Source organism: Pezoporus wallicus, unplaced genomic scaffold, assembly GCF_028554395.1.
Source record: "Pezoporus wallicus isolate ANWC-B61680 ecotype Strahan unplaced genomic scaffold, APGP_CSIRO_Pwel_v1 contig_749, whole genome shotgun sequence".
Classification (NCBI taxonomy): domain Eukaryota; kingdom Metazoa; phylum Chordata; class Aves; order Psittaciformes; family Psittacidae; genus Pezoporus; species Pezoporus wallicus.
The window spans coordinates 2,849,695-2,876,005 of record NW_026641327.1 but is presented as its reverse complement, the minus strand read 5'-3'; the positions used below and the strand labels follow the sequence as shown (position 1 = coordinate 2,876,005).

The 26,311-nt window shown below is 45.7% G+C and overlaps 1 protein-coding gene and 1 long non-coding RNA gene across 2 annotated transcripts; one reads left to right on the top strand and one right to left on the bottom strand.

Moving 5' to 3' along the window:
• Positions 1-9,490: 9,490 nt before the first annotated feature.
• LOC130606600 (uncharacterized) lies at positions 9,491-9,853 on the top strand. Its single transcript, XR_008974020.1, has 2 exons — positions 9,491-9,625; positions 9,721-9,853. It is a non-coding gene; the product is annotated as an uncharacterized LOC130606600 (long non-coding RNA).
• Positions 9,854-12,190: 2,337 nt separating this feature from the next.
• Positions 12,191-18,032, bottom strand: IRX2 (iroquois homeobox 2). The gene is made up of 5 exons (XM_057423104.1): positions 17,674-18,032; positions 15,474-15,879; positions 14,275-15,021; positions 13,515-13,582; positions 12,191-12,790 (listed from the first exon to the last, which is right to left on the bottom strand). Exons 1-4 carry the CDS (start codon positions 17,914-17,916, stop codon positions 13,539-13,541), a joined length of 1,440 nt encoding a protein of 479 aa, XP_057279087.1. The 5' UTR covers positions 17,917-18,032; the 3' UTR covers positions 12,191-12,790; positions 13,515-13,538.
• Between the last annotated feature and the right edge of the window lie 8,279 nt (positions 18,033-26,311).

Here is a 26,311-nt window from a genome sequence, read left to right as displayed (position 1 = left end):
CTCTCCCCCCCCCCCCCCCCACCTCCTTCTCTCTTACATATGGGTCTTACATATGACCCCCACACATCAAATGCAATTGCCTGACCTGATCTGTGATCTACTAACCAGCTGCATCTGGAATCACAGACTGGGAGAGAAGCTATGGCACAGAGCTAGAGATGGAGGAGTGCCTCACAGCATATTTCTGCAAGAAAATTTACTCAACCCCCCTGCTGCACTCCAGCTCAGGACAATAGCCTTCCTTGTCATATGCCCAGTGTGCCTTGGAGGCATGACCATCACAGTCTTGGGCTCCAGAGGCACCTGGAATTTTGTCCTCCTCTGCGTGACCCAACTCAGGGAATCCTATGTATTACAGTAAAAAAAAAAAAAAATAGACAGATTTTTTTAAAAAAAGTCATTTAACTTGTTCAGTCTTTAAATTCAAGCAGTTGGAAGTGTGGCTAATGGCTGTGGAATATTAATTTTGTCCTCTTATGAATATGTTTTTCAATAAAGTAATTTTTATATGACCACACTTTTTCCTGCTGAACATCGTTCTGTATAAAGATGGATATCCATGATAACGATTTTCCACTAAAAAGATGACATTTCCCATATAAAAATTCTTCTGTTTAATTGAACAGGCTTGCATTCAATCTGTGTCTTTTGGATTTTGGATTTTAGATCTGGCATACTCTTTTATTCTCATTAAATGCAAAACCAACTAATTGGCAATAGGAAAATGTTAGAAACTGTTTTCTCAGTATTGATGAGTGACTTAACATATTTTAAAAGAGGCTGTTTCTTACAACTGATTTTTTCTGCATATTCATTATATACTTTTACATCATAATATTCCAATGACAGTGTGATAATGGAGGAAGGTGACTGAAGCCATATTTCCCACTGACTCACATAGGCACATTGTGCTTAATATTCTCAGGCATTACAGAAGGGATTAGAATAAAATAAAAGGAAAAAAATACAGAGACAAAATGTACAGATTTATCTGCTGTCAAGTCCTTTCATTAGCTTGAAAACAAGTTTACTATGGATTTACACTGTGACTTACTATCTTCAGAATCCCAAAACTACTCCATTAGTAATAATAAGCTTATATGCACACTACATTAAAATAACTTAAGGATGAATAGTTCAACTTTACCACTTTTTTTAGGACTGGATTCAATAACAGAAATTGGACTCAGCTGTATGGATTTTTCAAGGATATTATAGACCATATTTCCACAGACATTTTTATTGTTGCTAGTCTTCTAAAACATCCAAAAAGTTGTGCTTTTAACTGAGTAGTTTCTTCTGTTTATTAGTTTGTGTGAATATTTTTTCCTGTTATGTGAACTGCCAGACAATAGTTTCATTCTTGCTATTATAGATAAAAGTTTATTTGAATGCTACTTCTTGAGTATTTAACTCCCACTAAAGTCAGCTGTGGTAGAATTGTGTGTGTTTGTAATTCAGAAGGGGCTTTGCACAAAGGCGGTTCAGAGGATTCCGCTATATAATTCTTTGTGACTGTTGTAAAAAGATATAAACAATTTATTCGCAATGATCAACTTTCCAAATTCAGCATAAGAAAGTTAAATGACGCGTTCATATATGTTCACCAATAGTATTGTGTAAGTCAAATGATTTACTATGAAAAAATCCAAAGGTAGATTTTTATTCCTCCATTACCACATTTTGCAGCTCTAACAAGAATCTAAAAAAAATGTATGACTCAATGAAACGACACAATTTAGTTTACAGGCATTAAGAGCGACTAAACATGGAAAAATAGAAATATAATTATGCAGTCACTTTGCTGACAATAATAATAATTTAAATCCAAGTGAGATTTCAGTGTTTTATGGGAAATCTTATATATTTGGGGGTTTTTGGTTTTTGGTTTGGTTTTTTTTTTACCTCAAACCCCCAGGTCCTAGAGCTGAAGTAATAAGTATTCCACATTTCATTATTTTATAAATGAAGCCCTCTCTCCCAGACTTTTAGCATAAAATTTGTCATGAAAGAAGTTCAAAAATTAGAAGACAAATGAAAAACTCACCAAAGAAAAAAAGAATAAAATCTCATGATCTGTAGAAACAGAGCTGAGCACAACACCAGAGGTTTTACGTTTGGGTTTGGTTTTCTTATCCCAGAAGAAACATGTGATGAGAATAATATTCTTCCTACCTGGTAGAAGAACAAGTAAGGAAAGAAAGAAGAAATATATCCCTTAGCTTCTCCCTATCACTGTCTCTCACTGCCCTGTCAGTGGGACTGTGCCTCACCTGCATTTCAGCAGCTGCCTACCAGAGGACCCTGCCAGCAGGGAGGCTGTGTCTGGAGCAACCTTCTTCCTGGGCACAAAAGCCACCTCCTCTGTGTGCAGCCACCCATTAGAAAATACAAAAAGTGGCAAAATGTGGCTGAAATCTCCCTCTACAGGCTCACACAACCCAAAGCTCAGGGAAAATAGCGTTCGTATGCTGGAGCCTGCCTCTAGGTGAAAGTCTGTGTGTCCCCTCTCACAGAGCGGTGAGGAAGAGGGAATGGGAGGTATCTCTCCCCCTACCTGATGGAGCTGTGCAGAAAAAGGAGGTGAGGGGCACAGTACTGGAGAGTGAGAGGCAATGTGGGGACGTGGCTGTGTTGCCTAGAGGTTAAGTCACTCTGCTGGGAATACATTTCTGTCTCTGCTCCCAAGGTTTCATGCTGTGTTTGTGCTGTGCTGTCACCAGCAGAAACAACTCCATCTTAGGTACACCGAAAAAGGCAAGGGTGTCCACCTTCTGTGAGCAGCTGCAGTTTTAGGACTGCTCAGGGAGGGTGTCACAGCCCGAGTCCTTCAAGGACGTGGGGTAGGAGCCTGCTGGGGTCAGCATCCCAAACACAGTCAGGCATAATCTCCTCACCCCTGGGAAGGCTGAAACCTTTCTAGACATAAGTAAAGACAACACATGGTTTCTTGGGTGAGTTTAAGGTCAAAAAAGAGCATGATCCTGAAGCCAAGTGATCTCAAGGATAAGAAGCTGAGTAAGATGATCTCAAGGATAAGAATCTGAGTAAGACTTTTCTACTCATTTACATCTTGTCCTTTTCTTGAATACAGCTCTAAGCTCTTTCAGAAAGCTTGCAGGGAGGTCCTGATACCTGGAGAACTGTCCTTTCTGAAGAGGTTTTGTTTTTTTTTCCCCAAAGAGCAACACAAAAACAAGGTACCACACTGAAGCCCATCTGGTTTATGATGTGAATCCAGAACATATGGAAAGCCCCCCACTCAGGGACCAGGTCCTAAAGTTCTGCCAGACCTGTGGTTAACACCCACTATTCAGAGACACAGTAACAGCTTTGCATATCTCTTGGTACCCATTTTAAAGCTTCTTTCCCCTTAAGGCACACTGCAAATGCTTTAACTATCAGGTTCATCCAAAGTCACAGCAGAAATAAGAAATACGCCTATATTAAGGGGTGCAAAAACCTCGTCCACTTCCTTAAAAAGTGCGAGAGAAAGAAATGCTGTAAGATAATGTTCCCCCCACCCCTTTCTCTTGCAAAACTAGACCCAACAGATTTCTGCCAGAATGGCAGTGGTGCACGGCCTGCCATTGAAATGGGCAAAGTGCTCCTCGCCAAAATCAGCGGGGTGCTCTGTGCCAGAACAATGTCCCGATGTGCTGGCAGCCAGCAGGAACCCATTTCCATGTGAGTCACCTACCAGGCTGCAGGTGCTGGAGGCCTATGGAAAGTTGAATCCTAGCCACTAACAGCTAATGTAATCATGTTGCTTGCTCAGATCTCCTGCTGATAAATGCACCCAGTTACTCCTAACTGTCTCCCTTACAAAATAACACCTTCCAGGACACCTACCTCTTCAATAGTTTTTAACCACGCTGCAGCTGCACAAGAAAATCCATTCATCAATTATAAATCAATTGAGGAAGAGAAATCTGCAGTTCGCTTGATTGCCCTTGTCCCTGCAACTCACTGATCCAGCTACAGAAACTTTCCAGCCTGCCAGGTCTGATTATTTATTTATTTACATTATTATTATTGTTGTTGTTATTATATTGATAAAATAATAAGAAGAATTACAATAATTCAGGGTTTGAACCAATCATTCCTTCTTTTGCAGAAAGTAACAGCAGCAGTAATCCACTAGCAGTGATCTTCCCTCTGGTGGGAGAAGGAGAGAGATGAAGAGAGAAACGTGTTGTTTTGTGTGAGAGAGAAAGAGATTGTTTTGTGTTCCACAAAAGGCGATGCAAGTATAGTGGGCCAGATGCAGCCTCTAGCTACAGCCCCCCTCTCTGATTGCAGGGGACTTTAAATAGGTAGCTATTCCCGAGAAAAAGCTCTACTCCTCCTTGCCTATTAATGTTGTCAATTCCTAACCCTCTCCTTCCAAGCAAAGATTTGCATTATGCGAGGCTGCTTTTAACAAGGAAAGCATCTGCAAAAGTTTGCTTTAGACAGCTTGTTGCTCGACGGTGAACCTACTTAAAAAAAAAACAAACACAACTGCCTAGATACGGAGTGAATGTAGGCTGGAAATATTAGAAAAACTGGTAAAGACTTTGGGAAATAATAGCTGTATTTTCGATAACGCGGAATGGGGGTGTTGGGGGAGGAGGTTGGAGGATTACTATATCAAAGGCTGGGGGGAAATATAATAATAATAGTAATAATAGTAACAACAACAATAACAACTCCGAGAGGAAAGGGAATGGTTTTTCTCTCCCCTGTTAAAGCAGTTTTGCAGGTATTTTTCCTCCTTTATTAAACTAATCACTGTTAATATCAAGGTATGCTAGTATTTCTCAAGCTAAACGAGTAGCAGGACAACTGGATATTTTACTCTTTTTTTGGTGTTGAGTGTGCCGAGGTGACTAAATTTGCCTTGTTGAGCCTTGTAAAATCCTGACTTAATCATGTAAACTTCTGTGTAAGCAAAATAGACGAAACTTCAAAGGGTCAAAAACCCTTTAGGGATTTGCGAGGAGACGCCAGCAATAGATCCTAATCTGCCTCCAGAATCCTGGCTGTATTTATCCAAGGAACTGGTACCAGCAAACTCTCGAAGGTAGAGATAGTGGGTTGATTCAGCCTTTATCCCCTTAGAGAGTATTGGCTTTGTGAGGCTCTAGGCAGCGCTTCAACGCCAAGGGATCTTGCCCAAACCCTCTAAAAATGAAGTACAGGAGTAATTTGAGATAATGACTTTGTAACAGGCTTGGGCAGACCTTGGACAGAAGAAGTGAGAGATGTTATCACTCCAGCATTCCTCTTAAAATGCAGTTTTTCCCCCTGCTTATTCCCAGTTAGTCAAAGCTACATTAACATTCCATCCAGGGCTGCTAAACAGAATCTTAATTAGTCCTGATACTCTTGTGCAAGGGGTTTATTCATTGCACTCTTAACTAATGGTTGCTGTCAGAGTATTTTTTTTCTTCTTTGGGTTCTTTGGGGATATCGTGTTCTGCTGCAAAGCATGACAGAAATGTAATGTGCGTGCAAAAAAAAAAAAAGCTTGCAGATCTGACATCTTGAGACTGAGGCTGACTCCAGCCTTGCCTAATGGCGAAACATTGTTAGGACTAATGAGAATAACTTCACCAATAGAAATATCTCTGCCTCTTTTTTATCTTAAATTTTAATGGTACACACTCTCTCGCTCTTTTTTTTTTTTTCTTTTTTTTTTTCCCCGGTGACAGAAAGCGACACAAACTTGTTACTGTTTTGAAGCAGTTCACGCAATTCCCACTAAATTTGCAGCCTTCTGTACTTTGCATTAGCCACCCGTGGCTCGGTATTTAATGAGAGAGTCTGTAGGTGGAGAATTAACAAGTTACTAAACGGCCGGTTGCTCCGGCAGGAGCCTTTTTTCTCTGCGTTATACTGTATTTGTAACCCCGCGTTGCATTCATTCCTCCCTCTGACAGACACAAACACATACAGACACCCCTCACATACACACACACCCTCACACCCCACTTTACAAGCACACAAGGGTCTCTCTCCCCGCAACTCGCCGACACGGAGTGGCTCCTGTGCCAGAGAGGCGCCCATTTGTGTTCTGTACACATTTGATGTGAGCATCCCTCAAGGCTATTTGCGGCTCGGGCTGAATCGTGACAACGAACAGCCACAGCAGACCCCACTAAAACCAAGTAGAGGGGCAGTAGGGACGCCTCGCCATCCCTGCTGCCCTGAGGCTGCCGTTCCTTTCACCAGCCGCTGCAGAAAGGCGTTATTTGCCTGTAAATCTGCGTTCAGCTACACCGATCTCGGAAACAGATTTATAAGACTATAAATTACCGTTTCTTTCTTTCGGGTTGGGAGAAGAAAATGAAGAGGAGACGGGAAAAAAAAAAAAAAAAGGTGGGCTCTTCTGCAAATAGGAGGTCCGTGTTACTTAGCTGCTGCTCACCCCTGTTAAAGGCTCCTTCCCATAAGCTTGCGTAACATTGATTACTCACAAAGAGTTCACAATAACTATCATGTAGCTAAACTAATTGAGACAATCATGCTAAGTTATAGTCAGTCTAAAAGGTACCATTGATGTGGTAATGCCTATAGAAAGTCAGACATGCGACTCACTACCATTTAATTGCTCCTTTAAACCTGTTATTACAACGTTAACTGGCTTAAGTATATATTGCTGCCTTTTATTGCCTTGATGTGACAAATTAAAACATACACTCTGGAAGCGGCATTCATTTGCGTACGGAGTTGCAGGAAAAAGGGAGCCGGGCTATGTCAAACCTGTCAGGATGAATTAATTTTAAAACTTGCATTTTGCACTGCAATTCCCACTGCAGTTTTGTTGCACGGGGGAAATATTTTTATATATAAAACATATTACTAGTATACATAATACTATCTACGTGTATTCCATCTCACGCAGATCTGCCATAAGAAGAGCCCCACCGCTCTAAAAATGTGCTTTTGCCTGCGAGACCTCGCCTGACGCTAAATTAATAGGAGAGCTGGAAGGAAGCTGGAAGGGGGGGAACGGTGGAGTTTCTACCTCGGCTCAACACCACTGGCCTTTACGATGCTGAGGTGGTGGTGGAGCAGGAAGGGGCTTTCCAGTGCTTCCCTCGCCCTTAGAGGCCAGGTCCCGGGCCTGGGGAGGAGGGAGTTCTTCACGCCCCAAGACCCGGGAACAAGGCGGCAGCCCCACTCCCTGAGGGCTGTCCCTTCGCTGCTCTTCTCCACGAGGAATCTCTACCGGGCTCCCGCAAGGAAGGAAAAAATAAAATGTAATAACCAGTTCTTACTTCCCCATCCCCAGGGCTGAGCCGCGCTCGGGATCTTTTAAATGCACGAGATTTCGGCTCTCCCGCCCGGCACCGAGCCGTTCCCTGCACATCCTACGCTGGCTGGGCGGGGGTTCCGCGGGCTCCAGGTAAAGCGCTCCCTTCTCTTCCCTCCCTTTCCCTTCCCCAGGGCTATGGTGAAGGCATTGAGGACTCCCCCAAACAACAAATAATCAGCTTCTTCCTTCCCTTTCTCTCTTCCCCCCTCCTCCGCTAGCGGTAAGATGTCAGGGGGTTAAAATGTCCCACTCGCCTTCTCCCTTGATCTCGGGGAAAGAGGTAAGAGTTGCTGGCACCTTTATGGGACTCAGACCTGCTGCGGCTGCGAGAAGCGTTGGCCCCCGCTAACTTTGATCGGCCTTATTCATCCCAGCTGCGCTCTATTTGTTTGTCATTTCGCCCTTTTTTCCCCCAGAATCGTTATTTATGTTCTGAAAAGTGAAAAGTGCCTCGGTTTGACTTTACATAGACTCTCGCAAACGAGAGGGGACATCTCCCTCCTTCCCCTCTCTGCGAGGGAGCTGCCAAAAGAGAGGGGGGAAAACTGTTTCAATCATTATCAAATCAGCTTTGCATTCATTACTCCAGAGCATTAACTAATTACCAGATCAGAGAGAAGAAAAAATAAATATTCCTTTAAATAACTGAAGGTAATTATAACCCTGTTGTTGACACTAACGATTAATAATTGATCAGAAGTTATACACAATAAATTGTCAATTTATCTCCCCATACAAATGCACATTTTTTTATTTTTTTTTCCCCTGGGCGATTTGTAAGAGCCGGAGCAGCGACAGTATCCACACACAGCCGCCGCACGAGGAGCATACTAGTATTACTGAGTTTGGAGGGTTTTTTCCCTCTGAAATAATCGGGAGTATTTTGAAATCCCCCTTCACGGATAATACAAGTTCGGGTGGAGCAGAAGTGACTTTCGCTGCCGGCCTGCGCTTCTGCCTTTCCAAGGAGGGCAGGGCCGGGGTGACAGGCCCGTCCTCCGCTTCTTTTTCTTTCAGTCCCCAGATCCAGAGAGGAGAAAAGTTAATGGTGCCCGTCCCACCCCCCAGAGGCAAAGCGGCCGCGTTCCTCCGTCCCCTACTTATGCTCAGGGAAAATGCAGCCTGCTCGGCCCGGATTGGATGTGAAATAGTGTCATTCCTCCGTGAGTCACGGTTGAGGAGGATGGGGGGGGAGGGTCGAAGTAAGGGGGGATACGGGTCCAGATTGAGGGAGCCCAGCTGTCACCTCTGCCAGGGAGCTCACAGGTAAAATGCTCCCCCAGCGCCTGTCACTGTCCGCAGCCCCGAGGTGCGGGCATGTATCCTGCCGGTCGCCCCTTCCCTCTGTACTTTCAATAAAGACTGCTTCAGAGCCGCCGAGTAATAGCCAGGGATTAGGTGCATGGGTGCTTTGAATATTCACCGAGGATCCCTTTGTTTCTTAACTTTTTTTTTTTTTTCCCTTTCTTTTATTTCTTTAGAAGCCGGAAGCATACCCGAGTTATTAGCTACTGGATTAAAAACAAAGAGATGAACATCATATTACTTAATAGGCAGTATTACTGCTAATAGCAATTTTTTTTTACCATTATTACTCAGTACTTACAATAGAACGGCTCTTTTAGACTACCTGGATCATGAGAAGTTTGCCCAAGCACATGAGAAATGTCTGAATGCAGAAGGCAAAGAATCGACCTTCATGTAAATTCGTCTTTTTTTTTCCTTTGCCCTTTTTTTTTTTTTTCCCAAAAAGGTAATAAGCAATAAGATACTCCCAGTATTGATTACATCCCTGCCATGGTTCCTCAGCGGCGCGGTGAGTCTGAACCGCCTTTAAGTGAGATGTAACATGTGACGGAGGCAGAAACTTTCAGTGGCGAGAGGGGTTGGGTTTTTCTTTTTTACCCTGTGAGGCTGGGCCCAGAGAAGCCGGGTCGAGCCGAGACGGTCCGCTCCAGGCTGTCGGTCCCGCTCCCACTACTCGCAAAGCGGCTCCCATCTGCCCATCGGGAACTAATTGATGGCCCATTAGGGGGGTGGGTGCCGCCAGGTACAGTTAAATCAGACGCTGCACCTTGCAATTTGGTGGTAATGGTTTTGTTGCTATTTCTCCCCCGCCGCATCCTCCCGCTCTCTTACAGGGGCTAAAATGCAAATGAAACGCAGTTTAAAATTAACTTTCCCCTTAGCAGGGCCCGTTCCCCTCCAGCCGGGAGCTGGTGCACAGCAGCAATTCCCACGTCTGTCTGTCTATCTGCTGCCGGCCTGCGCTGCATGTTACCTCCGTCCTCATCCCTTCCCCCAATCTCCAGCTAAACAAAGGTGGGCGACGATTTTTTCCGCTCTCCAAGGCAGTTGGTGAGCAGCTTTCCTGAAACAATAACTCTTTTATTGAGAACAAATGTTGACATTTGCAGGGAGCGAGGAAAAAAACAGCCCAGGAAGTGCAAAGTGGAAAGCGACCCTCTTCCTATTTGACGACACCGCCAATTCCTCCGGGATCCCACCTGAGATTAAAGCCTGAATTTCAATAAATCAGCTCTAATGAAACCTCTGGCCCCGAAGAGGGGAGGGTTTGTCTTTCCCTCTCCGAAACGAGCACAGAAAAGAGAGGAGTGGGTGGGGAGTGAGTAAATATAGAAAGGGGTGTGTGGTTTTAATCCCAGTGGGCTGATTACTATCGTTATGAAATAAACTGTACACCAACTGATGTATTTTATCGTTCATCCCTCTTTCTCCCTATACTGAAACAGTCACATTGTTTGTGCCAACAATCTTGCAAGGCTACACTTCCCTCCTGCTTTCAATTTTGATAATTAAATCTCAAATGACGTTGAATATGCAGTTCTTGCCCATTAATTTCTGTTTTGAAAAAGTAAGTTTATTTGCCAAATCGTTTGGGTGTCGCCCATCTGCATCCATGAACAGTTCGTGAATTTCTCAGAGGATGAGAGAAGTCCACTGGGTTTTACATACATAGTGAATAGTTAAAAGCGAGTTTTCCAGGTCTTTCTACTTTTCTTTCCAGAAAGAAATCCAGGTCTAAATACTAGTAAGGGTGGGTAAATTATGGAAATCTTTTATAAGTCTTTGGGCGTATAAACATCAAAGGAATGTCGTTAGCCTTTTTAATCTCTGCCACAGCTTTTGGTTTTTACCAATGGAAATGTGCACGTTGTGTCCAACAGAGACCTGAAACATAAAACGTGGGTGGTGGGGGTGGATGGGTTAGGAGGAAGAGGGGGGGAAAGAAAGTCCAGGCGTCTCTCCCGGCACAAGAAGTCCCTCGGTAAAATCTTCCTCAAGTGCACAGTAAAGGCGGCCAAGGAAGTTTACAGTAAGTATTTGCATCTACATCGTATGCTAAATTGGAGGGGAAAAGCTGAATTATTTCTTAGCTGTTTCTCTAATTGTACTACACACTGCACTCAGATACAAATGCATTTTACCTCAATGAGAAACAGAATGTTACAGGAGCAGAGAAACAACATTCTACAAACAACGTCAGAAGAGTAGGCCTCCAGCTGCAAAGATCTTCAGTGTTTTCTATTTAGCTAGATGGATTCCAGAGTTTTCCAGAATTAAAATATTAATTTCTGCACTATCAGCTGAAAAACACATGCACTTTTTCAGCCAGTTAGAACTCTGTATAGGGGTAAAATACGAAGGACGTCTGTGGAGGGTGTGCAGGGGAAGATGGACCATGGGAATTGTGCGTATATATTTAAGAAAAACAGCTTCCTTTTCCCCTATTTAATACAATCACAACATATTTCCTGACTCCAGACTAGCACAGATCCTTATCCAGTGAACATTCCCAAGGCTGATGCCTGAAGTATCTAAGATCACTTTCAAATGCCCTTTCTAACAAGACCTGAGCAAGAGGCCACTAATTTTCACTGAACAAAAAGCCACTGGAGAGAGATCCGTTTGTCAATATCAACTGGTCCAGCAATTTCCCATCTTCAGACACATCAGCCTATCTGAGCTGGCAGATGTTTAGACAAGATTTTATAAATTGTTCAATATCAGACCATAATGAACCCCAACTGACCATTCCAAAGCAGCTAAAAGCATTCAGGATCTCCCCTGCTGGGATCTAATAATGCTCTCAAGCTGGAACATTATTAATCATGGAATAAAATAGATGAGCCTCTTGAAAAATAAGTGTATGATTGATTAAAGGGCAATCTAAGAAGCTATTATTCTTGTTTTATAACCGTAAGTTATATTCACTCAATTTATCTTTTGGGGAAAATAAATGATTGTTCGTTTCTTTTCTGAAATTATATTATATGAGGATTTCCATTATTTTACTGAAAATGAAACTGATCAGCTAGCTGATTTTATGAGCCCAACCAAAGTGAATTTCCAATATGACTGTAAAGGTACAGTTTACGGATATAAGGAAAAAAGGGGGGAAAATAATAAAAAACAGGAATTGGACTTTTCTATCTTCCTTCTCCCGGCCCCCTTTTGCATATTTTAGCTAGAAGCAGAAACAAAGAAATTAGAAATAAGCCATAGCTGATTATAATAATTCTTTTTTTTTTTTTCTCCTTAGAAATGGTGGAGTTAAAGAACGTTAACTCAAATAAAGAGCTACTTCACACCCAACATAGTTTATAAGAAACATGCATGTATTCACATCACTCTCCCTCCGCATATGCATGCATATATACAAATACTATTTGCATACATGTGTGTATTTAAAGCTTAAGTATAACGGAACAACCCAGAAGGAATTAATTAATGCAAGGCATATCTTTGCAACATATTTAAATTACTTACTCATTTTATGGTCTAAGCTCTACTAGAGAAATTACAACTTTCGTCATTTTCTAAATAGTAGATTACTATTTGGAGGGAAATGAACAAAAACCACCATATTGTTGCAGACTAGTCTGTTTTTATTTACAATTAGAGATATAAATTAGTAAAGAATTCTCGTTAAACAACCAAAGATTGTATAACCATCAACATTTCAAATAAAAACCAGGCAAAATTTATTTACAAAAAGTTCAGATTCCATTGCAATACAACTTGCATAAATTACTAGAAGCTTTATATCGTTACAAAAATAAATATCAAATTTGTTTCCACTTTGTAAGGACTCAAGTTCTCCAATCACGTCTTTATTATCTCTACTGTATACATATTTTACAAATAAATTTTACAATAAATCCTATCACACCTATCGAATAGATACCGTGGCAATGAAGTGATCAATTCAAGATATCCTGAGAAAAACAGATCTGTTTTCAAAAGTCACACATACATTGGGGAAGCTATACTATACCAGCAAACTCACGTATGTCCAACAAAATTCTGGTTTAATAATTAGAGTCTGAAGATCTAATAGTGCTCTGTGGTCTTCTTTTATACAGTGGCACCACATGTGATCCGGATTTAGAGATTTGTTATATATATTAGCTCGGGGAGAGATGATGGCTTGCTGACTTTTTTCAAAGCAATTGTGACACCTACCTGTGGACCAAGGAAAAAACCAGATCATCCAAAAATCCTTCAATCACACTCTAACACCATTAAACGGAGGAAACGATAAAAAAAAAGGGGGGGGGGGGGGGGGGGGGAATGGGGGAAATTACACATCTAATTTCTTCTAACAAAAGAATTAGTAAAAAGAAAAAGAAAAATCGTAGAGACGAGGGGTTTTGTTGTTTATTTAGCCCTAAAGAGTGAAGGTATGAAGCGTGCCATTGCTAGCCAGACAAGAGGCAATCCACAGATAACATGCCCTGCTTAAGATGTATGTCGGTCTCTAATAGTTGTCCCTTTTTATTTTAAATATACGGTCACTGTGGGAAGCCTCACTCTGAATGTACAATTTTAGCACTGCCACGTGAGCACAAGCACTTTGTTTTTAAACAATAATGCCTTCAAAGATTTTATTTTTTCTCCCCTAAAGCTCTTTCCATAACATTTAAATAGCCCTTACAGCTTTGCCTTACAAAAGCGAAGAGCAGGCAAGGTGAGGGAACTGTCTAACTTGGCTTTCAAATTGAGACAAACACGAGAAAGAAAAGTCATAATGAGAGGTTTACAAAACCAGAAGAAAAGAGTGTCTTACTTCATAATCAGGCTCTTCAGTAATGAAGTAAGAAATTAACGTTAAACATGTCTAGAGCTGTGCAGCATGTCTGAGACCTGGTGCCAAATGACCAGTGTAATAGAAAATGTTCTCACTTACTTGCATTGCTGTGTGATTGCACTTCTATAGGTATGGTTGTACTCCTACTGTGCAGACTTCAGTGGGATCTGTCAAAATATAACCATCAGTTAGTCACAGGACACAGCCAGCTAACTAGATTATACAGTGTGTGTAGGTCCCAGCCTTCACTCTCAGCTAGGTCATTTAAAAGGCTGGCCAGTATTTTATAATTACCCGTATCTCGAGTATTTTGTTAGAGTAAGATGAGTATTATATTAAAGCAAAACTTTTTTTGGGGGGGAGGGGGGGTTTAAAAATGTCATGCTCCACGTAATTTCATGTCCAAGGTCAGCAATTATCTGAACCCAAAGCTGCAGAAACCTGTGAGAATACTGGAAACAAAGATAGCAAACCAGTTCGTCGGAGGGAAGGGGGGGGGGGGGAATATAATAGGCCCAATGACACCAGTGCTGTATGGATATCTTTGTGTGGACTTTTTTCTTTTTAAAAAATATGACTTTTAAAAGCTTCCTCTGCATCCTGTGAAACTGGTCTAAAAGCGGTCTTTTGTATTTCCTCTAGCGGTTCTTAGAGACAGGTGCGATACGACGGCGACACCGTTTTTAATCCCTGGATCGTACTAATGCCCATCTTCCCTCGGCGGTGGCAGCGGTGACAGCGCTCTCGCTGATTTCTCCAGAGGAGGCTTCGGTATTTACAGCGTAGAAAAGACTTGTACGGGTCAGGGAAGGGGGGGCAGGTAGAAAGGGGAAGAAAGCGGCAAAATCAAGTCACCTACCTTTCTTAGAGTCATAACTAGAGGGCCTGTAATGTTGTTCTAGCTGGTTAGTGATCGTTTTCAAAGAGTCACTGCTCTGTTTGTGAACAGAGCTGGCGTTTAGGACAGTCTGGCTTAGTCCCTCGTTTGAAGCCACTGCTGCGGAGTTGTATCTCAGGATTCCCTGGCTCTGGAGAGCGTTAAAGTTCCCATAGTTTGTATAATTGCTATAAAAAGGTGAGGTGTAATAAATATGCCTTCCCAGGAGGGAGGAGGACGAGTAGGCAGCGCTGTGCGGGGCGGAGGCAGGGGTGGCCGAAGAGAGAGGCGCCGGCTGGCACCCTTGACCCAGGGTCTGGCTCTTGAGGTCCGACGTGGCGATTTCAGCCAGCGACCAGAGCTTGGGCTTGCTGGCCGGCGTCGGAGGCCCGGGCGAGGAGCGGCCGCTCAGCGCCGCCTTGCTGGCGCTGCGGGCGGCGTCGGCGTGCGGGTGGCCGAGCAGAGGGGCCTCCACGGCGGCCAGCGGCGAGGAGGTGGAGGTCTTGGCCGGCGGGTCGCGCTCCCCTCCGCCACCGCCGTCGTCCTCCTCGATGTCCTCTTCTTCCTCCTCGTCCTCGTCCTCCTCCTCTTCTTCGATGTCCTCGTACTTGTCCTTGCACTCCGAGCCTGACTCGCAGAGGGGGTCGCCCGCTCGGCAAGGCAGCTTCTCGCCGTCCGACTCGGCGGAGCAGGAGTGGTCCGTCAGCGAGTCGACTTGCAAGCTGATCCCTGCAAGGGTCCGCCGGGCCCAGAAAGACAAGAGTCAGTGAGGGGGAGGGAGCGGCAAAAAAAGCCCAGAGAGGGCTAGAGGCAAGCACTGCCGCCACCACAGCAGCAGGCAGAGACGCTAGGCGTCCCGGCCTGTTCCCTACAATCCCCTTTGCAGGAGCACCCATCCCCGCTGCTAGCACCGCCGCGGTACCACACGCTGTCCCTTCTGCCCCCTCCACGGCTCCGTCACCCGCCGCACCCTACCCGCTCCGGCTACCGGCACTGCGCGGGTACAAGCGGCCGGAGGGAGCAGCCGGAGGAGACGGGATGGGTCACGTTTTGGGGTCGCTTTTGTTAAATACCGCCCCCCACGTACACCCTCCCCCCCTTTTCTTCTGTCCCGCTTCCCGGGGGAACTCTAAGGGATGGAATGGGAGTACCCCTCCACGGCAGCAGTCACCCTCTCCCACCTTCGTCCTCCGCGGAGGTTTCGTTGCTCTCGGGCATCTTGTCGGGACTCTCCTCTTTACTCCTCGCCCCTTCGCCTTCGTCGTCATCCTCGTCCTCGCTCTTGTTCCGCGGGGCCCAGGTCATCTTGTTCTCCTTCTTGAGCCTCCGACGGGCATTGGCAAACCAGGTGGAGACCTGGGTGAGGGTCATCTTCGTGATGATGGCCAGCATGATCTTCTCCCCCTTGGTGGGGTAGGGGTTCTTGCGGTGCTCCTGCAGCCAGGCCTTCAGCGTGGCCGTGGCGTCGCGGGTGGCATTTTTCCTGTACGCAGGGTCGTTGAGCTGGTAGGGGTAGGCAGGGCTGCCGTACGGGTGGTAGCTGATGGCTCCGGTCATCCCCGTCGTATGGGCGTCGTAAGGGGAGCCCTGGACAGAACAAAACGGTGGGGTTGGCAATTTGTTATTGCTGATAGCCATTAGTAAGTTGTCAAGGCGAGATCGGTGGTTATATTTGTATTTCCCCTGGATGGTGTCTTGTATCCATATTCTATGAGGGGGAGAAGCGGCACCCAAAGGCCATTAAGTTGAGATCTCCCCCCCTCCTCCGCCCAACACACAGACACAGGCACACGCGCTTAAAATAGGCGATGTTTTAATCTTTCTGACTAATTTGAAAAACCTTTAATTGAATATTTCCCAATATAATTTTTTGAACCGCATAGACATTTTAAAGGCCCTACAGGTAGTGTCTTGATATCTACATTTCTCTCAAAGGTTCAAAAGATGTTTCCTTTTTTGCTATAGAAAATACAACAAAGCCTCCACTTAGCAATTTACTGCACTAATGCATTGCAAATCCAATTTGCAAATCAGAAGATATGCACCGTTTCGAATTGTTCAAATGCGATGTAATTAGCATTTTAATTCGCCCTTTAACGTTTAAATTGCACTTATTTAAGTCTGCATAATTCAAGAAAAGTTAAAGATATCGCTAACGAACTTGCTAACTTTCAGCACGTCTCTGAATCCCCCAGCTCGGGCAGTCACAGGAGCAACATCAGCCGATATACCCCGAGCACAACCTCGCTGCAACTTCCAGACACTCGCCTACTGCTTCTCAACAGGAAAACCAAGTAAGCGAGATCCTCAGATCGTTCATACCACCCCAAATAAAGACCTCATGACAATTTCTGCACCGCGTTTTACAGACAGAAAGCAAGTAGTTTCCCTGTCACTTTGCAGGGAGAGCGAACTACCCTGCTGCCATCCCCTCTCAGGATCTCGGCAGCGGCTCCAGACTCAAATTCCGGGTACAGGTCTTTGTGTATACGACTAGATACGTGTCTGACTCTGGGCGTGTGTGTTTATAAAACTATATAACCACCTAGACATGCAGCTTATTTATATAGTTTATGGTTTTATTTATATAGTTTATGCACAGAATACACACACGCAATCGCAAATGCTCCTTTTAACTACTAATAATAAGAAAGTGAAATCCAAAACTGCGGACACCACAACCATCTTGGGCTAAAGACAAGCTCACAGATCGCAAACAGATGCTCCTTTTCATTCCTAAAATCCAGTTAAACCATTAGCACAAAACACACTGAAAGTAAATAAAACCACACGGGGATAAAGCCCGCAGCGCCTCTAAACACCGACTTAAAAAGAGAGGGGGAAAGAGATAGAAAGAGACAGAAGGGGGGAGGGAGAGAGAAAAAGAAAGAGAAACCCTCCCCTATACTACTACAGCGAAAAATAAGGAGAAAAAAAAGGAGAGAAAGTGGGGAGGGGGGAATGAAGGTACCCAACCTAACTGACTGAAGCGATCCATATTTCTTTACTCAGGGCACCCGCCCGGCTTCACGAACCGCGGGACGAGCCCGGGTCCCAGGCCTGCCGGCACCACACTCGGCTGGAGCGCGGAGTGAACGGGGTGCCCCGGCCCGCCGCTCCGCCCGGCTCGGCTCGGTTCAGCTCGGCCGGGCTGGGCGCGTCCCCGACGGCCCCAGCCAGGCTGCGGAGCAGCGCGCAGCGCGATGTGGTGTAGTGCGCGGCTGGCGGCAGCAACACGGAGGCGGCGGAGGTGCGGGGAGCCCGGCTGTGCGGCGTGATGTCGGGGACTGATGGTAAGTGTGTGAGGAGAGAGGCTGAAGATGATGAGGATGAGAATGCGGATGCTAATGAAGAAGGAGAGGATTTCTCTTCGGTAGTTACCATGTAGGAGGGGAATCCCGTGGCGGGGTCTGTGGAGTACTGGAGAGGGCTGGTGAAGCCTGTGGCCGCAGCCTGGGCGGTGAAAGCTGCCGATCCCGGGTAAGGGCTGAACGCCGATCCCGACGAAGACCTAGCCAGCTCCTCGCTCCTGGGGGCCGCCAGCGCCGAAGCCCCGTACGCCGGGCAGGAGTACAGAGCCAGCGAGCCGGGGGGCTGGTAGAGGTAACCCTGAGGATAGGACATAGCTTGCACTGGCGTGCACAGGAGCAGGGAGGGGGCGAGGGTGACCGGCCCTGCTGCTGCCGCTGCTCCTGGCGCTGCTTTCGTGCTCTCCCTCTCCCTCCCTCCCTCCCTCTCTCTCTCTCCCGCCCGCCCGCCCTCTCTCTCTTTCTCTCCCTCTCTCCGGTTGGCTCTGTGCAGTTATGTAGAGAATCAGAATTGTTATATGCTCCCCCCGTGCGCACCCAGTCAGAATAAAAACAGGAGAAAAGGAGGGGGGAAAAAATAAAAAAAGAACAGCCCCTAAAAAAGGAAATTAAATAGAGCAGTTAGAAATCTAACCGGGAGGGCAAGGGCATCTGCGGGAGACGGAAGAGGAGAGGGTTAATAAAAAGATAAAGAGATGGAAAGGGAAAGAAACAGAAGGGGAAAAGGGAAGGGGGGAGGGGGGGAGAGAGAGAGAGAAGCGAGCCCCCGAAATCAGAAAAGTGGCTGCTGCATATGAAGTTCTCCCCGCCAGCCAGCCAGCTCCCCCAGCGCCTGCGAGCCTGTATTTTGGGGGAAGTATAGAGTCTGAAGTGAAGAGTTGAGGGAAGGAGCACTCGAGTTTCTGAGGGACATTGGAAAACGGAGCTGTCCGTCACCGCTGCTCATCTGCATAGCACGGCAGGCCCGCCCCCTCCCGCTCCGGCCCCGTCTCCTCCCGAGGCCGGCAGACAGGCAAGGAAGCAGCGAAGGCAGGCTTTGTAATGTAAGCCAGCCTCTCCGGCTGCGAGCACGCTGCTGAAGCCAAACGATGATACTGTTCATCAGCTCCTCTCCGGAACCGCGAAGCCATAAATACGCTTTCGCACACTCTTGATTACAGTCTCCCCCCTCCCATCTTTTCTCCCTCCTTCTTCCCTCAACCTTTCCTCCTCCCCCCTCCCCTCTCGCGCTTTCTATATCCACGCGGGAACAGAAAGGAATACACATTATAAATGTGCTCATCCGTTTACGCAAGCACGAGCCGTATGCACGCACGCGGACCTTAGCCGCGCTTACCGGCCAGCGCGCTGGTGCGCAGGGCCCGGCTGGAGGGCACGGGTCAGCGCGGAAGGGAGGAAGAGCGCGGAACTGTGCGAGTGCCGCCCTGCATGGCAGGGAAGAAGAGCAGTAACTCCTCACATTAGCCGATCCAGGATCGCTCTGCTCCTGACAGCGGGAGCTTTACAGTTTTGAAGTTGCCACGAACAGCCATGATCTAGTCATGGCGCGAGTTTTCACATGAAAAGAGAAAAGAAATGCCCTCATCTTTCTTTCATTTTTATTGCTCCTGGTCTGCTGTGTGTGGAAGAGGCCTGGGTGATTCCTTCCGGGGGGCTAGCTGACTCCCCCCTTCCTCTTTTCCTCCCTCCTTTCGCAGTTCAGATAAATCTCTTGGAACATGGTCACGATGTAATGAATTTTCCCAGTAACGTAATATCTTCCTCTGTCCCCTTCCTTCAGCTCTGGACATCATCAGCTTCTAGCCACCACCAGCTCCGGATACCGGGGGGGGGGAAGTAGGGGAGGAACAAGGCGCTGGCACCGCTCTTTTCTTCTCAGTGCAAACATAAACAACCACATATATGTGCGCCTGCATATCTTTTTTAATGATTAGTCCAGAGGGACCCTTCAGCAACCGGCAGTGAACTGCCCCCACCGATGCTCTGGCCTTCGCTTCCCGGGACGAGGCGTTGCGTCGTCGGGCCGCCCTGATGTACCCGGCGGCCAGTGTCCCGTGTCCTTCCTGCCTCTCTGCCCTGACCCCCGGCCCCAGGGCACAGGGTGAGGCTCTGCATATCCCACTGAGCCGCTCTCGGTGGGCCCGAAGCGCACTAGGCCGCTCCATGCCCCCCGGCCCGCACCTGCGGCCCACAAGGCCGCCCCGGCAGGACCGGGCCGCAAGTGGGGACGGAGCGGCCGGACTGGAAGCCACCTCGCTCCCCTCAAACCCTTCATCCACAGCCCCGTCAGCTCACTAGCCTGGGACGAGCTGGAAACAGCAACAGCAAAATTGTTAGGAGCTCACACACACACAGGGAAAAAGGGGGGTGGGGGGCAATAACTGCTCATCAAACCGTGAATTTTATTTTCCCAACATCTTTGAGTGAGCACTTATCCCTTATTTAAGCAAATGAAATCGCCTGACGTTTATGGCTGACTTCCCCAGGTAATTTCGGTTAGGTAGGTAGTACGGGGAAAATGCGCCTGGTGAGGCACGGCGAGGAATCGGCTTGGGGAATCGACGGGAAGGGAGAAGGCTGTAGCTGGAGAACTGCAGGTTAGCAGGGCAGGCTACTGTTAACCAATTAAACATGCAGGTAATAATAATAATAAAAATAATCAGAAAAATAGACTTCGAGAAGTCGTTTCAAACAGGGAAAATGCCATATTGAAACTACGGGCAAGAACCAAGATGCGCATACTGTCTGAAGCAATGCGAGCTTTCCATTTTATTTTTCAATTATTTTTTTTTTTTGGGGGGGGTATTTTTTTTTTATTATTCATTCATTTCCCTTTCTCTCATCCTTTTCTGTGAAACTCACATACCAGTTCACCTCTACCCCTGCACGCAGCAGTGGAGATCTGGCCACCAGACATACCAGATTAATCTCTATCCAGATCTATCAACTGGCCTGTAAAAGAGGCAATCCTTTAAAAAAGCAGGCGAGGGGGAGGAGGTTAACACCAACAGGTATTTCTTGTCATTAAGTTCCGACTTCCTGATAAGAGAGTGATAAACAACGGGTAAACTCAGTGCAACAGATTATAGAAAATACATTTGCTTCCCTGTTTGGTTATTAATGCGCATATATTAAATAAAAATAAGAACTCTAAAACCAAGAGCTTTATATAAAACACATTCATATTTCAGTAGTTCTATGGAATAATCGATATCATGTGATTACATATGAATAGTCAATTCCTGTGTTCTGCAGACCAATTTCTAAGTATACGAGCTCTGCTTCTGAAAGGAGCAGCAGCTGGAGAGCTGAAAATGCAAAATTAATTATAACATTATAAAGTCATACATGAATCTCTCTAAGCCAACCTGCATGCCTTGCAAAATGTGCTATACTCTCTGCATTTTCATTTGGGAAGCCAAGCCTCTTCTTTTCCAGCAGGAGTGGTGTAAGTGTTTATCTACGCGAATTGATTGCTTTTAGTTCCTCCTCTTTAATAGTTAGTGGAACAATACAGATTGGGAATACAATGGCCGCTGTGTTTCCATTATAACAACGGATTAATGCTATTAAGAGAGTGTTACAGTTATGACCTGGGAAGAGTGTTTAAATAAATACCGTGGTCCCAGGAGAATTGATACAATTCAGTTCAGACCGTGTGTAGATACGCAGAAACACATATGCACACACACGAGAGATACAAATCTCCGTACATACCTACATGCCTGTATGTTGTACACGCAAAGCATACGTGCCCACCCGTGTGAAACGTAGGTGCTGCTTTTTCCTCCATCTGCGTGTCTTTCCTCTATGAAAATACTTTTTTTGTGATTTCAGTGGGAGGAATGTTTCAGTCAGAAACATTGCTCCCCTTCCCCCAAACACAAAGAGCAACAGATTATATTTCTGATATTTTAATTTCTGCAGTCCAAAAATATTGTTTTATATACAGAAACGGGGTTAATTTCGCAATCAGAGATTTAATGAAGTATTGTAATTTCAAAAGACAAGTTCTTGCATTGATTTGATTTGCATTAATTTTTATATGGCTTCAGAAAGCATGGATCTACCCACTGCAAGGAGACGGTATGCATTTTATTACAAGTACACCACTAATTTGACTCTGCACAATGTGGAGAACGAGCAGCTTAGTGGGGTCATTTAAATATAGCTGGCGGAGTCCTTGCGATAAACAAACCAGAAAACCGCGTCAGTAACATTTTTAAATACCGGTCAGTGTACGTGGCCGGGTTTAACTTCTTCTCAGAGTTATCTCTCTTTGATTTGAATACCTTTCGCGGGGAAGAGATTTTTCATTTGCCTAGCTCCACCGCCGAAATCTAATTTTCCCATAGTACTGCCCGTTACGCCGTCTAACTTGCGCTGTTAAACAGTGGAATAGTATTACATGCTCTTTTTATTGATATTAACTGTAGCAAATTAACATGCCGGCACAGAGACATCAAGACTTTACACACTGCTTTTTTTTATTTGAATGATCTATTCACTAGTTCAGCATTTACCTTCCCAGATTTTAAGCGGTGCTCTCGCTTTGTCTTCTTTAATTCAGTTTGCTCCAGCACAGCTAAGAAGGTAATCAAGAGCTTTCCCCCCCGTCTTTCTCTCCCCTCTAGCCCCTTTTCATTGCCGTCCTGGGAGACAGGTTTTGCGGTTTGTCATTTATTAGCTACGTCTCCTTGCACTACTGACAGGGGCTGAAGTTTTCGGGGGAGTGAAGTTGAAAGCCACGTCTGTGGGAACCACGCTCCTGCTCTCCAGCCGCTGCTGCCGGTGGCCACTCACTCAGGTCCCCGCTCCATGCTGTTTTACTCAGGTAAAAGGGAAAAAGAAAGAGAAAGAAAGAAAGAAGGAACGAAGGGAAGAAATACATATAAATACACATCTTTTTGGCGGGAAGGAGAGACGTCTCCGGCCAGGAGGGCTGGCCTTGGGCCGGAGAGGGGCACCAGCCAGTCGCCCGCACAATGCCGGTTGCCCAATTGCCATAACACTGGTCACAGTAACTTTTTAAGCAGAGCGAAGTGAGACTTTGTGGGGTTTGGAGATGTAGCACGATGCGCGGCAGTTTCCTGCGACATAACCACACGATGGTCTGGGAATGCTTTCTCCTTTCTTTCATGAAATAGGGGATCGCCACCATCTCCCGGAGACAACAACGGGAAATAATAGACTATTGTATTTAAAAATAACAAATGACACACGCATACTGTGCAAGCGGAGTTGTCCAGTTTTCTAGTTTAGAGGAGCCCAGTTTGCAGGGCTTCTTCTGGGCGAGGTGCTGTTCAAGAGCGACCTGTCCGAACGAGGGGAGGCAGAGAGGACGGGGGTAGCCGCGGATATGCTCGCAGGAGTAAAGCAAAAAAGGGGAGAGAACAGTGAGGGAGAAAGGAAAAGAAGGAACTTTTCTTTCCCCGTCTTCAGGATAAGATCGTTAGTGCGAGCGGTGTGTGGGAGGGGGCGCTGTGGCAGTGGATTCCCATCCAGCTCTTCCCAGCACTGGCGGCGAGGTTGTTCTTGGGAGCTCCTTCCCTGCGGTTTCTTTTCATATTTCAGGCATTACCTTTATTAACAATGTTATCTAACTGTCGCCCCGTCATACCTGCCCTAAAAGGTGGGCCGTTTTCACGAGTTATGGTCAGCTCTTTTCCCCTTATCCTTCCCTTCCCCCCCCTCCCCCTTTTCCGTTCGGTAAAAGCGTAATAGTGTATTTCATTTTCAAAATGCAGTTCAAGAAGGGTCTGCCAAGGCGAGCGCTGGGAACTTAGACTACTCTCTATAACACGCAAACGCACACAAATAGACACATACGAAACACAGCGCTTGTTTGTAGCTTTTCTTTTTTTTTACCCTCCCTCCCCCCGAGTTGTGGCTTCGACATTTTGCACTAATAACGGGCCATGTTTTTATCAGGATTTAGCTCCTCTCCCCTTCTCTTTTGGGAAGTTAGTGAGGGCTAAGTTTAAAAAGAAAAGAAAACTAAAGCAGATCTCTAAATGCAGATCTGAGTCTTAGAAAAGCTTCCCATATGTCACACTGTTATTAAGAGTCTTAGTCATTTTCTGCTTAGGGAAGTATAAGCAAATATGTACCCGTAAGTATAGGATAAAAGACCTCTAAAGTTTCCCTGGAGGCTGCTATTTTCACCTGAAAGGCGGGCAGCGGTTCTCAGGGCGAGAACAAGTGTATGATCCACAGGTAGGATACTTCCTCCTTCTAGAGGGGGAAAAGGGCTGGGGGGAAGAAGAATAAATTAAATCAGTGTATCTGGTTTGTGACCGAGTCGTCGAGCAGAGGCAGGCTGGGGCAGGGAGCTCCCGTCGCTCGCTCCGAGGGGCCCGGAGCTGCCTCCGCGCCTCCCCCTCCGGTAGCCCTGCGCAGCGCCCCGCGCTCCCTCTCTGAACCTCGCGGAGCGGCCTACGCCCTCGGTCGTCGAATGCACGGAGAAGCGGCCCCTTCTTGCAGCCGCTAGGTCGGGTTTCGGTGCGAGCGGCACCGAACTCCCCGCGTCGGGCTAAGCCGAGGACCGGCGGAGGAAGGGCTGCTCCCCAGGGGAGGGAAGGGCTGGCTGTGGGGGAGTCAGGTGGGGCCCAACCCCCCCCCTTTTCTCTCCCCCCTTTTCCCTGCCCGGCATGGTGGTGGGTGAAGAAGCGCTCCCCATCCCCCATCTCCGGCTCCACAGGAGCCAGGCAGCCGCACCACGTCTTTGCTTCTGGATTCTGTCCTCGGCCAGCGCGTCTCGGACAGGCAGCCTCAGCGGCAGTGGTGGCCTTCATCCCCTCACCGCCTCGGACAATTGCAAAGCGGGTGACGAGCGCAGTAAAGGAAAAGTGGGACGATTTAACTGAAGGGTTGCTTTATTTTAAGGGCTCACGTTAAAATTGATTCTTCTGTCACAGTTAACAAGTAGGTTTGAGCACTTCAGTAGACAGGCTCCTGGGAGTTCTTCACCCGTAGTGGATGTGTTCTCCCACTGGTTCTTTCTCACAGTTATGGCAGGTTTAAAATTGTTCTCTGCAGTTTTGAAGTCCCTCTGCCAGACCCTTTCTCCTTCCTGTAATTGCCATCATCTGTTTGATCACCGCTTTTAACACTAGAGAGCACCTGCTCACCTGGTTTGTGCTTTTCTCTCATTCATTCTTACATTCATTCACCTCCGTGTTATCTGTGTACATGCATCCTTCACTTGCACATGCAAAACCACCTTTCTAGTTCAAGCTTACCCCCTGCTTCCAAACCAGAAAGTCCTACTCTCTCCGATAAATAACCCTCCTGAACAATGACAAATCTTCGTATCTATTTAGAACCAGGTAGTTTCCTTTCTCAGAACAGTCAGCTATACCTGCTGTATGTTATTCAACGTGCTGGTATATTCCCAAAAGTAGACTGGAAAAAGGCAGAAAAACTGCAGTCATACTCAGAAAGACTATTACGTGTTCATGTGTACAGTGATATCAAGAGTTATCAAAAAAAAAAAAAAAAGAAAAGATTGGTGCAACACAGTTCACAAGCATTCAAGTCACTTTATAATAATTTCACACATTCTTCCAGTAATAGGCAGAGTTAAGGGTAACTGAAGTTCTTCCTTTGAATTGATAATTCCTTGATCAGTGTTGGACTGTCAGTGTTCCTTACATTTAGTTAAGGAATTTCTACCAATTTTTTTTTCTTTCTTTATTCTTTACCTTCAAACTTTACTCCAAGTTAGAGTCTTTGAATCTGGGGAGATTTTTCATAATACTAATCCTTCATATATAAATGATAAACAAGAAAACCCCAAAATATTACTTTGAATATTGTTATGAGCAAAACCTACATAACACTATTTCAAACTAGGTAAAAACATGCTATCTAGGTTTACTCATACAGTCTTACTGCTTTTCCTGGCTTTGGAGCAGACTGTCAGTTGAACTAAGTGTACAGCCTTCCTTCACATCACTTAAAGGAAGGGCAGGCAGACTATGTGGCCTCTAGCTTTTCAACCTGTGCAGAAACACTTCTGTCTGGGAATAACGGGTGGTCAGTTTGCCAGTAAGAAGTCTAAGCATGTGCACATTTCTCCTCATATATCTGACTCATTTCCATCAGCAGGAGCACCAAATGAAAACTAGCTGAAGAGTTGTGATTTGATCCCTTCTGATCTCTACATGGTTTTAAGAAAGGCATAAACTATTGACTTTGTTATGTGTTTGGCTACACTCATCACAACAGTGGGATCCTGTTGTAGATAAAATACTTTTTATAGGTGGCTTTTCACTCTATGGAAGGTCTGGAGAGCTTGTATGTTTTGGTGGTAGTAAAACATATGTGGGGATAAAAGCTAGATAGAGGTCTTCTAAAAGACCTATGTTAAACTAACATGAACACAAAGTAATCAACAGATTTTCTTCAGTTTTCAGAAAGACATTTTATGGTTGAAGTATAGATTCCAGGAGTTTAAAAGAGCAAATCTCTTCATTCTTATCAAAAGACAATGAATTCTGCTTTATGCAGCTCAGCTTTAAAACACATGACCTTTAACGTATCTCTAAAAGCCAAGTAGTGAAATAATCCTTTTTTTATTTTCTTGGATGTTCCCCAATTGCTAATCAGTGAAGTCCTAGAAGGTCGTGACTCCTCTGCACTTTTGAACATGGATTTCTTGAAACTGTTGAGAATTATGTGATGTCCTTATCTCAAACACCAGAGGTACA

Bases quoted from the DNA above. Each gene is read 5' to 3' on its own strand.
- IRX2 (XM_057423104.1), bottom strand. From the start codon at position 17,916: ATGTCCTATCCTCAGGGTTACCTCTACCAGCCCCCCGGCTCGCTGGCT. The intron at 15,022-15,473 runs GTGGGAGAGGGT...GGACCCTTGCAG, and splicing joins AACCTCCGCGGAGGACGAAG to GGATCAGCTTGCAAGTCGAC. The intron at 13,583-14,274 runs GTAGGTGACTTG...ATATTTTGACAG, and splicing joins TAGTTATGACTCTAAGAAAG to ATCCCACTGAAGTCTGCACA.